We start from the raw sequence: 12,614 nt of genomic DNA, 5'->3' as shown, positions 1-12,614 counted from the left end.
AGGGCCAAGGAAATGGCATCCCAAGAAGACTGCTGAGTGAGGGAGAAGGTGGTCCTAGCCTGGTCTAGAAATCACAGCAAATTAGTCTGCTTTGAAAATGGAGATAATAAAGTATTCCTTCAGAGATTTTGGCAGTTAAAGCAGAGAGAAGTAAGGTACTTGAAAAAGTTAAGATTCTTAAAATTTTGTGTAGATTTATATATGATGATATGGTAAAGATGTTGGTCTAGGGGTATTATTCAAGTTCTTTTTCTAACTTTTTCCTATAAAAGTAAATTGGTATTTACTACAGAAAACTTGGAAAGCACTAAACATATGTTCCCAGAGAAAACAGTTATAGAATAAATCTCTTGTTTTAGTTTTATTTGATAGGGTCTTACTAGGCAGTTCAGGCTGTTCTTGAACTCAATATGTAGCTCAGGCTGGCCTTGAACTCTGGTGATACTCCTGCCTCAGCCTTCCGAATGCTGGGATTTCAGGAATGTACCACCACACTCGGCTGGTCTTTCTTCTTCAATGCAATTATTTTGGCATAATCAGGATTCTGTATATTTCATTTTCTATTTTTTATTTTGATTTTTTTATTGATAAAAGAAGAAAATGCTTAAGCTCTGCTGATATTTTAATGGCTTCCTAGTATTCTATTGAATTAAATGTTTTGCTGGTTTTTGCACATGCAGATTTTGTGTTTGCTTTTATGGTTATCAGGATGAAATAGGCATTGTTGTGCCTATATTTCTGTTCACATTTATTAGAAATCATGTTTCTAGAACATAGTATAAATAGTTTAGGTACTTGATACCTGCTGCTAAGTTGTTTGAGAAGGTCCTTGTAATAAATGGGAGACTTAACAGATGGCATATCTGATAATAATTTTGACCTTGTAAATTTATTAAATCTGCCTTATTGTGAGTCTAGCTTTTAAAGAAAATATAGACTGTTGGGGCTGGGGGTTTAGCTCAGTGGTTCTGCCTCCTGCCTCGCAATCACTCGGTTTTGAGTTCGATCCCCGGTACCAAAAAAAAAAAAAGAAAGAAAAAGAAAGTATAGACTGTTGAAGGAGAAAATCTTTTGTATTGAATATGGAGAGTTTTTGCCCCTCCCTGTAGAATAGATTCACCATCCTCTCTTTCTTGTTCCCTTTTTATTCCATTTCAGAATAATTTAACTTTTGGCATGAGAAACTACTAAAGAAAAATAACTCAAATAAGAATGTTTTCCCTTTTCTAGGATGTAGAAGACTTGGATCACTATGAGATGAAGGAAGAAGAGCCTATTAGTGGGAAACAGTCAGAGGATGAAGGAATTGAAAAAGAAAATTTGGCAGTATTAGAGAAAATTAGGAAGACTCAAAGACAAGACCATTTGAATGTGAGTATGTGTAAATACCTAGAACCTGGACTTCAGTGTTTAAGTAGATACCGGGTAACACTGGACAGATTACTCAGATACCCATTGCAGCTGCCCCTCTTACACCCCTGCCTCAGAGGTAGATTCAGTGATATGTGCTATTGCCTTGGGTACCTCTCCTCTCTTGACATCTACTTTCTATCCTGTTCATCTCTTCATGTCCTGGGACCCTTCTGCTGCTCCCCCTTGACTGTCTCCTTCCTACCTCTGCCTGTTAATGCTGTATTCTTTACTTATCTCCCCTAGTGGGATCCATACATTCAGAGCCAGACTCTCCTACAGTCTGTTCAGATTTTTTCCTCTGTGAAGTTGACCTTGGGCCTGTCCTGCCCTGACGAAACCCAAAAGTCACTTTTCTCTTTTGGCTTAATAACTGTCATGTGCAGCACCTAGGAGTGTGGAACAGTTTGGTGACAGACACTGTGGGGCTTCTGTTTTCTCAACTCTACGTGTAGACAGACACTGCATACCTTTTGGGTAACTACTGCAATAAATGAGAATGTGTGTGTGTGTGTGTGTGTGTGTGTGTGTGTGTGTGTGTGTGTAGAAATATGTATGTAAATACACTATATACATATGTATAAACAGTGCCCAGAGAAGAGACACATCGAATGCCATTTTGGCTGTCTCCTCACTTAACACTTCTGCCTTCTCCTGGAGCCACATATCAGCTCCCTCAAGTCCAGGACCCGTTGCTTTGTCTTGGACAAACCCAGGAAATGTATTGTTTTGTGAGTAAGTGCCAAGAGCACATTATTTTCTCTGCTTCAGTCTTACTATATTAATTTAATTGGCAGATCTTTTTTTTTTCTTGGGTACCAGGGATCAAACTTGGGCCCTTGCACTTGTGAGGCAGGTGTGGGAAGCAGTGAGCTAAATCCCCGGCAGGTCTTTTTTTAATATAGAAAAATAATGTAGCCAACCTAGTATCTTAATAAAGATTAAAATAAGTTTGTGATACTTGAATCAATATTTTACCATACTTGCTTTCTTTTGATTAGTTCCAGTTTGTATGAATTATGGTCAGAATAACTACAAGTTATTAAACACTTTCAAATGATAAACATAATGCTTAATATTTTATATGTATTTTCTAGGTCTTTTCATTTAATCTTTTTTTTTTTTTTCTCGGTACTGGAGATTGAACTCAGGACCTTGCATTTGCCAGGCAGGCGTGGTGCCACTGAGCTACATCCCTGGCCCTTCATTTAATCTTTGTAACCACTGTATAAAATAGATGTTCTACGTATTTTGTAGATGGGAAAGTTAAACCAGTTCAAGGTTATATAGCTAGGAAATATCTTTGTAGGCTATTTTTTCCCCTCACAGTAAAATGTAGCTCTTAAAATCTTTAATTTTACCTGATCAAAAATAGTTCCATATTCAGTTTTAGGATGAGACATACACTGACAAGAACTGAAACCAGTTGCATGAAGGCAAACATGTATTTCATTTTTTTAGTATGTAAACTAGACCGTCAGTATAACATTCTTGCTTAGTCTTATTAATGGAACTGTTTCAGTTAATAATGTGCTATAGTGAAGGTCTTCTAGTATTTTCAAAAATTAGAGTTTGGAATAGACTCATACTGAATTCTAGAATATCACAGAGTCCATGATGGTCTGGATGTGTTAGCTGGACACCTCCCCTCCCAATAAACAGTAAACAAACCAGACTTTTATGTTCCTCTTGAAACTTCATAATCTTTCATTTAATTGAATTTCTTCAATTACTTAAAATGCTGAGTGGTGATCCATTTTTATAACCTTTTTGTAAACTTTATATCAGGTTCAATGACTTTGAATCTTTAATGACTTAGGAGACCCTGTAAACAGCAGGTTTTCTGTTTCAGGGTGCAGTGTCTGGGTCTTTGCAAGCTTCAGATAGACTTATGAAAGAGCTCAGGGACATATACAGATCACAGAGTTACAAAACAGGTAAGGACCACCGGGTCCCTGCTGTCTATATTCTGCTGCTCTTTGCTGTTTTCAAATAATGTCATTCCTTGTAACTGGACAGCACTGGAAATAGTTATTAATTTTATTTTAAGGATGTTGAAACTCAAATTTAATCAAATTCCAGAAGCTATAAGAGGTAAAATAGGATGTTTGGATTTTTTTTAAATCAGTGTTTTTATAGATACATCATAATTTTTTCCCTTCCTAATATTTAACTCATAAAATTTTTATCTTCCGGCAAAAGCATGAGTAATGCTGCTTTGTAAAGTAAGTAGGGTTGAAAAAAAAAAAAAATATGGTACTGGGGATCAAAGCAGGCGGTGGAAACATTGAGCTAAATCCCAGGCCTGGGTTGATATATTTTATTGTAGAAAGAAAGAACTATTGCTAAATTGATTTTATTTTGCCCTTTTTTTCACAACATAACAAACCCCTGAAAGGGTAATTATGGTATTACTTTTAAATAAACTAGATGGATTTTAAACATTTTTAATTAAAAAAATTTTTTTTGCTATTTTATGGTTTAAGAGTATTATTACCTACTGAGACTTAAAATACTGTGGAGACTCTCTAATTAGAGGAAAACTCATATTGTTAGAGTGCTAAATAAGAGAAAGAGCCAAGCCTTAATTTGTTGGAGAAGATAGCATTATGATCATTCAGGAATTCTGAGTGAGCAAATAAAAATTATTAAAATTACCTTAAAAAGAAAAGCCAAATTCTGCTTTGTAGAGTATAAAATAGAGCACAAAAAGCCAAATATCTTTCTGAGTTATTAGAAGTGTGGGAGTCCTGATAGTTTATCTTATAAGAAGTCTAAACATCTATAGAAGCCTAAAAGTTTATTTGTAGAATACTACCTAGTTAAATATTTGAACACTTGGTTTTATCTTTGAATGTTAAGTGATTATCTATTTGTTTTAGTGTTGTCTATATTGGCAAAAAATAACAAGATATTAGGTGGATTAGGTTAAATTATGGTATATGCATAAAATAAATTACTATAGAGAGATTGACAATAAACTTAATATATATTGTCTGAGAAGTCCCAGAAAGTTGAAGATTAAAAACAATGTAAGGATTCAATTTTGTATAAATGTTTCTATGTACACACAATTTATGTATATATGGTTTAACATAAACTGTATTTTTCAAAGTTAATAAGCAGTTCCCAAAGTCCTTAATCCTGTTGATGGTTTTAATTATCTGTTAAGGATGTATGACAGTTTATTTGCAGTATATCTTAGACATTCCATTTAATAGCAAAATTTCTAGCTGTTGTTGGCTGCATAATAAGGTAGAGAGTGACCAGATGCTTTATCTTCCCAGGGATCTATTCAGTGGAGCTCATAAGTGACAGTCTATACGAGTGGCACGTGAAGCTGCAGAAGTAAGTGGCTCTGATGCCAACCACTCCTGTAACATTTGACCATGTTTTTAATAAAGTGAGGAGAAAAAGGGAGCAGCTGTGAAGTAAGGTGTTTCATGGAGTTTGTGAGACAGTGGCAACTTAGAAACCAAAATGTGTTTAGTAACCTGAGGCTGACTGATAACCAGTTTATTTATTTTTAAGTTTATGTTTGAAATAAGGGATTTGGGTAGGATCTGTGTATGTAGAACAGTTGTAGACAAATCTTGATTTTGGTAGTTAGTGACTCAACTTTTTATGGTTTTGATAGTGGCAATTTTTTTCCTTGGAAAACTTTGGCTAATATAACTTTAGGAAATCATTTTTTTTGCAGTTTTTCCCTTTTTTTGAGGAAATTATGAACTGTGACTTTTTCTTTGGACTGTTGATTTTGTATCCCTGTATTAATTTCCTTTTGGGCTGGGTGTGGTAGCCCATGCCTGTAATCCCACCACTTGGGAGGCTGAGGCAGGAGGATCGCTATGAGTTTGAGACCAGCCTAGGCTACATAGTGAGTTCCAGGTTAGTCTCAACTACATAGTGAGACCCTGTCTCCCCCCTCCCTCCAAATTTCCTTTTTGGGCTTAAATTCCTAAGGAGCTAGAGGCTCCAGTGAGTTATTTTTATCTCTTGTACTGACTCACTTTTTAATTTAGTGAGAAAAATTCTCTTCTGTTTGAACTGGCTTTTGTTTTGTTATTCTTAGGGTTGATCCTGATAGTCCTTTGCACAGTGATCTTCAGATCTTAAAAGAAAAAGAAGGCATAGAATATATTTTGCTTAACTTCTCTTTTAAGGTAAGAAAATAGTACTGGGGCTCCATATGCTTCTAATGGGAGTGTATATTTGTACAACTGCTTTGGAAAACAATTTTGTAATATTTGTACAGAAGATAAATATACCTATAGTTAAGGAATACCTTATAGTTAAGGAATTCTCTAGGAATCTGCTCTTTGACAAATGAGTATTTAGGCACACCAAGAGACAGACACAAAAATGTTCAGAGAAGCATTGTTTATAACAGCCCAAACAGAAAAAGTCCAAGCTCCAATAAAATGGAAAACTATATCATTCATAAAATGGAATACAGCTACATCCAAGATGGATGAATCTTAAATAAACTGCTAAGCAAGAGAAATCAGACCCTTAAACTTGGTTTGTACAATTCCATTTATATATCGTATTGAGTTTAGAAATAGATAAAACATATTGTTTAGGGAATGCATTCTCATTGGAGACTGTATCACCTGATTGGGGTGAAAATTGGTCCTTAGAGTGAAAAAAATCTTTAATATTACAGTGACCTTGGCCCTGCAAGGGGCCTCAAAACATAAACCAAGATGTAGCTCTATAGTGTTAAAAATTCCATTGGGCAGGTAGGGTGGGCAAACGAGAGAAAAAAGCACTTTGCACAAAAATGAAAAGAACACTAAGAAATACAGATTCATCCCTGGCATTAAAACTGTCAAGAAGAGCAAGCAGACTGTGCTTTACATTCAGGTCAGGATGAGGAGCCCATCTGGAGTTGTGAGCCAAAAAGGACATGTACTTTACAACAACTTGTTAAGTGTACTTTCCTTTTTTATTCATTTTCTGGACTTCCACGTTATATTCAGTAGTTATTTTTAAGATGCTAAAAATAAAGGTTAAAAAGAATAGCAAAGGAATATAGGTAAAATGTTAGTGAGTTATTATGAACTATGGATAAGCTGTAATGGTTTAAAATCCTTAATATTACTGACTCTTTAGCTTTAAAAAACTAGAAAATATTTTAAGGAGTTAATATTTGAATTATATGGGGCTTCTTTTTTACCTGTTCTTTTAAATTGAGAAGAAAAAATTATGTAACGGTTATCTTCTAGATCAATGTTTTTCCATTTCAGTGAGGTAGACTAATGGTTTAAAATAACTGGAAACATCTAAAATGTGATTCCTGTTCTTCAAGAGAGATCTTTCTGGAGGTGGGAGATTAGTGTTATAAGGCCATTGGACTTCAAAAATAGTGGTGAAAATTCTGGAATCTTACCTTTATAGAGAAAGAGCCGTTAGAGATTTTTATGGATGGTTGTCATTGATCTCTCAGACTTTTCATTTTGTGTTAAACAGTCATTATGCCTCTGATAGCAGACTAGGGATTAGATAGGGTAGAATGGATTTCTGGGAGACTAGTTAGGGCTTTTCACTTAGCTGGAAATGGTGAAGACTGATGTAGGGTGGTGATAGTAAGAGTGAGAGTAGATGGACATGATATGTTTTGGATGAAGAAAGTTAAGATGAAATGATACTTCCTTTATATTTAGGAAAAGAGTGGCAGCAATTTTCTGAAAGCTTTTTATGAGGGTTTTGTAAGGCATGCTTTTCTTTGGAGGTCTATCTTATGACTATACTTTCATGAAATAGCCCAAGAGTGATAGTTCCCTCTGTTTGGTATTGTAGAAAGTGCATCCATGTCCGTTGGGCTATTTTTTAAGAATGTGACTCTGGTGTTTACCTACTGCACATGCTGATAACACTTCACTTTTACTAATTCCTATAGGACAGTGAATGAAATGGTTAGGCAAAACCAATCAACCAGCCATGAAAAACTAGGGAAGTTATTTGTGAAAAGATTTTTAAAAATGTAAAATATTTTAACTGAAAATAATATTAAATCACACATTCATGTGTCCAACACCAAGCTTATGAAATAGAATCTTAAAAGTACCTGAAGTCCCAAGTATGACCCTCCCTGTCACTTCCTCCTTGAGAGGCATTTTTTAAAAGAATATGAAGTCTTGGCCAGGAGGACTTGTGACTACAGATTCACATTAATTATATTTTCCTGCTCTAGATAGAACTTCAGGGAAGGAATGATCTGGGAGGTAAACCGTTGAAGGTGTAGTGGATTTGTGTTTCTGGACCATGGCTCCTGACAACAGAAAGGGCTGGAGTATTTTTTAAGAGGCCTGGGGAGAAGGTGGTCTTCTTGTGTTAACTGACATTGTGGGAAGGACCTTATGCCAAATTAGCAAGTTATTAGTATCAGGAGTCACAGACTAGAGGCTAGCAGGATGACTCAGCAAGATTCACAGGAAGGAGCCAGAACTATATACACTTAATGGTCTCAGTTACCCATGGTGACAACTTGAGAGTTGCAAATGATGAGAAAAATAGAGCTTGAATTAGAACACAGTCATGGGAATGAGACCTGGTCAGCAGCTTCATAAATCTGATGTGCTGTGCTTTTAAGGAAATGAGTTTTCTTACTCGTTGGGCCACATCTGAATTACTGAATTGAATTTCAGGGTGGTACTTTAAGAAGGGTTTATTTAGACAAATCTAAGTTTATGTAGAGAATAGTAACCAAGAGTGGAAAGAGGTTCTAGTCTATGTCATAAGATAGCTGGTTAAATTGTGGATTTGGAGGTGAGACAGTCCCTTCAGCAATCTGAAGGACTGTATAGTTGAAAGCATTAGTTTTGTTTTTTGTGAACACAGAATTCATGAGTCAAATTATAGAGGCAGTTTTTAACTCAGTATAAGCAAATGATTTGTAATTATTTAGAGTCATCTTGTGACAGTCTTAAAAATAGAATGTTTTTCATCCTTTGAATGCCAAGGTGCTAAGTGGATAATTTAGATAACTTTATGACATCTTTGTATAGCCTGAGTTTCTCATTTCTGAGCTAATATACTAACATAACTCAAGTTTCCATTTTCATGATCACCTTCAACTTTTTTTTCTTTTTTGGGTAAAGAACTCCTTTTTATTTCTGTAAAATCTTGATTAGTTGAGTTCCAGGGTATAGTTCATGGAGTAGAATCCCTAGGTTTTCATACAGAAGAATTATTCTAAAGAATCAGTTGGAGATAATTCTCAATTAACATAGGTTTTGTAGTCACCTGTTTGGCATGACATATTTAAAGGGTAAATAATAAAAGATTAAATGTGTGGTTTTATACCAAGCTTTGTAACAATGGTTTTCATTATGCTTCTTTCATTACATTATAAATGCTAAGCTGCTTAATAGGTTATCATAGGTGCCATTCAAGTTGGTATCTTGTGTAGGTAGATTCTTCACTTTCTGTTGTGCATTCTGTGAATAAGAAAATATCTATTTTTATCCCTCTCCCCCCAGCCAGGGGTTGAACATAGAGCCTTCTCACTGAGCTGCATCCCCAGGGCAAAATTCCGCCTCCCATTTTTATTTTGAGACGGTCTCACTAAGAGGCAACTTAGTTGCTCATTGGCCTCAAAGTTGTGATCTTCCTGCTTCAGCCTCCCAGCGTGCTGGCTTTGTTTCATTTTGTGATGTATTTTCATTAAGTATTTTTCTGGGTTGGTAGTTCCTTTCTTTCGGCATCTTGAAGCTACCATACTCTTTATTGTAACCTCTGTTCTTTCTCTTGAACTACTTAATAGTGGTTAAATCTTATGATATCTCCTGACCATTCATTGCTGTGACAGAAGCCCTAAGATAAACAGTTTAAAAGAGGAAAGAGAGCCTGGCGTGATGGTGCACACCTGTAATCCCAGCATTTGGGAGGCTGAGGCAGGAGGATCGCTGTGAGTACAAGACCAGCCTGGTCTACATACTGAGTTCCAGGTCAGTCTCAACTACATAGTGAGACCCTGTCTCAAAAACCAAAAAAAAAAAAAGGAAAGATTTATTTTGAGGAGAAAGGGTGGGAGGGGACAAAGCACAGCTTCCAGAAGTACCCCCATGGACCTCCTGTAGTAAGGCCTTGTTCCTAGAATTTCCTACCACCTCCTGAAACACCAGCTATGAGGACGGTCAGGAGCCAAGCCTTAACAGTCCTGCACCAATTTTGGAAAGTGCTTAGCTCTTTGGTTCTGTTTTCTTCTCCTTCTAGGACTCAATGTGTGTGGTAAACCTTTTCATTGTGTTATCTTGTGTCTTGTTTTTTTCCACCTTTTTGCTTTCCTAGTTTCACTTTGGATGTTTCTGATATATTTTCCAGTTTATTGACTCTTTTCTACTAAGATCCTGCTGTAGTTAAACTCAGTCCATTGAATTATTAATTTCAGTTATTCTGTCTCTCAATTTCAGAATTTCCATTTGGTTCAGTTTTATGGTTTGCTGCTCTCTGCCAGGTTTTCAACCTTGTCTTTTTCTTCCTTGAACGTATTCATAGCTCAGTCCTTGTGGTTTTGTGCCTCTGGCTTGCTTCTCTGGTTTTTTTTATTGTATTATTTCTAAGTTTCCTATAGCTGCTTATTTTTAGTGATAGACACTGTATATGAAACATTGCATTGTGGATCTACAGCATTGGATGATGTTCTACAGAGAGGACTGAGGTTTGCCCCTTTCAGGGTTGTGGGCAGTAGCACTGTGGGCTGGACTCCTTCCATCAGGGGTTGAGCTGATTTAAAGTTGGGCTTGATTTCTGCTAGGGAAGTTGATAGTTTGTCTTTAGGGACCTAACCTAAAGTATAGATTTACCAGTGCCTCTCCTAGATGGACTGATTCTAATTTTTTATCTCACCAGTCCTAACTCTCTGAGTTCTACTCATTTTGTTAACTAATTCTCCTTCTCTTTTGTAGTTGAAGAAAAACCAAGGGGAAAAAGGCCCTTTCTGTGGTGTTCCTCTTTTTCTTTCTGCACACAGCCCTGTCCTGTAATTGCTAAATTTTGCCCATCCTTTCTTGTTACTAGCCCGAAATCTATTACTTTAATGATTCCTTTGTATGGGTCTATTAGGAATGGAACCACTTAGTGAAATAAATTTACCAAGACACCATTCTATTTGGGCGTGATCTTAACTTCGTTTTTATTTGTTTTGGTTTTTGTTTCATCTTACTTGTTGGTATTGATTTATAACTGTCATTATCAGATAATAAATACATACATTCTTTATTGATGATTTTTAAATCTTCTAAATAGTATAGTATTAAGGATGTCCTTGAAATTAAACTTGCTTATTTGCTTTTTAGGATAACTTTCCATTTGATCCTCCATTTGTTCGAGTAGTGTTACCTGTTCTCTCAGGGGGGTAAGTTTAAGTGATTTTTTTTTTTTTTTTTTTTTGGTAGTGTGCGTGGGAATCATTTGTAGAGCTAGTTAAAACACTGGGAGGCCTAGATTGCTAGACCTTTGTCTCAAGTTTTCTGATTTAGCAGGACCCAGGTGGGGGCTGAGAATTTACATTTCTAAGAAATTCTCAGATGAAGTTGATGCTGCTACTTTGGGGGCCACATTCAGAGCCATGGTATAAATCCTTACTATCTTATAGGTAGAATTTTTAATGGTTCCTATTAATATATATTTATCATAAAAACCTAGTGCTTTTCAAATATGGATTGTGGTTGAGGACATGAGTTCTGGTTGGAGTGGTTCCCACATGCTGGGCCCCTCAGCTGAGCCTCTAGGAAGGGCTGGCTCCCACAGCCTGTGGAGCTGGCCCCTGCCTTGCAGTGGAGTGGCTGCAGTTGAGTGGAATCAAGTGGCAATTGTTGTGTGCTTCGATGTTGTAGTGATTCTTTTTCATGGATAGAAGTCGTATGGAGGAGAAGAAAACGAATTTATACCTAGTTCAGTTATGAAATGTGTAGACTGCCAACATAGAAGCAATTAAACTAATTTGAGAATTTTCGCTCAACTGACTCATCTACTTTGTGAGAGAATCTATATTCTAGTAATGAAATCTAAAAGTAATCTCACCCTTAATTTGATCTTTTCTGTGATTGAGACAGGAAGGGATACATTTAGGTTAAAAATGTGTGTTAACTACTACAGAGACCTTTCTCTGAAGAGGTTTGCTCTTAAGTCCTTACAGAATATTTAGTTCTATTTGATTTACTTTTTTATATGTATTATGGGATCCAGTCCTATTAAGAACTGTTTCTCCATATAGGTAGAATGTGTATTAGCTGTGGCGTTGATCCTAGGGATGAGGTCTGTTTACAAAGCTCAGACAAAAGAAGGTGGCTTTTCAAAAATTCAGTATTTATGAATGTGCCGAGCCCATTCTGACTGATATAACACCATAAAATTTTGCTGTGCTCCTGAAAGAGCTCACTTGCCTGATCCTTGCTACCTAGTCCTTGCCACATTTCCCAGAATGCTCTGTGAGTACCAATCCTGGGATGTTAACAAGGGTATGTTTTGAAAGGACTGCAGGAGCAGGCTCATGATATTCATTACCGACTGACCTCGTGGAACCTAAATGTGATTTTTCTTAGATGTTAAACAAACAGCTTTTCCAAATCTGTTTAACTCATAATTATTTCGCCCTATGGCATCTGAGAAGAACAGGTCCTCTGATTTACTTTTTGGGAAATGCTTCTTTATTAGGAGTCTAAAACTGAATGATTCTCCAACATTTTCTGCTGCAGAGCAAGAAAAGGTGTAGTAATCTCTTAGGGATAGACCCTAGAGGTCTACATATCCCCATGTAAAAGCTTGGTTCTATCTGATAGATCTGTTACAGAACTGATCTCAGATATACTATTGTGATGAGGGCGCAAAGTAATTGATTGAGCATAAAACAATTGTTTAGAATTGTGTAAAATTTCATTTTGGATTTAAAGCTTCCCTATAGTGTTTTGAATTAGAGAGTAAGAGTGTTTTCCTCTCACAAAACCTTATAATCAGTTTTGAGAACTGAATGTTGAGTAATCCAGCCAAATATTTACATATACAAAGTAAACATAGACTGAAAGATGGTAAATTTTTAACTTTGGTGTCTCTTGCTCCCAGTGTCAGCTTTTTGCTACCTATCAAGCCATAGTTTTTATTTTTTCATAGTTTAAATAGTGCTGACATTTTAACTTACAATTGTGCAGCATCCTGGATCACAGATAGGTCCTTTTTTTTTTTTTTTTTTTTTTTTCCCT

At 36.1% G+C, this 12,614-nt stretch overlaps 1 protein-coding gene across 3 annotated transcripts in view; it reads left to right on the top strand.

Moving 5' to 3' along the window:
• Ube2q2 (ubiquitin conjugating enzyme E2 Q2) overlaps positions 1–12,614 on the top strand; it is a 50,159-nt gene that overhangs the window by 22,517 nt on the left and 15,028 nt on the right. For 2 of the 3 annotated variants that reach the window (XM_010625898.1, XM_019207800.2), the window contains exons 5-9: positions 1,231–1,371; positions 3,263–3,347; positions 4,698–4,758; positions 5,483–5,573; positions 10,713–10,771. In XM_010625898.1, coding sequence (XP_010624200.1) covers positions 1,231–1,371; positions 3,263–3,347; positions 4,698–4,758; positions 5,483–5,573; positions 10,713–10,771 — 437 coding nt within the window. The remainder of the gene's footprint in view (positions 1–1,230; positions 1,372–3,262; positions 3,348–4,697; positions 4,759–5,482; positions 5,574–10,712; positions 10,772–12,614) is intronic. The other variant, XM_010625906.1, reaches the window with a different exon arrangement.

This window comes from Fukomys damarensis, unplaced genomic scaffold, assembly GCF_012274545.1.
Source record: "Fukomys damarensis isolate Sample0158 unplaced genomic scaffold, DMR_v1.0_HiC HiC_scaffold_25, whole genome shotgun sequence".
NCBI classification, from domain to species: domain Eukaryota; kingdom Metazoa; phylum Chordata; class Mammalia; order Rodentia; family Bathyergidae; genus Fukomys; species Fukomys damarensis.
The sequence above is the reverse complement of the archived record's forward strand: the minus strand, read 5'-3'. Positions and strand labels throughout refer to the sequence as shown.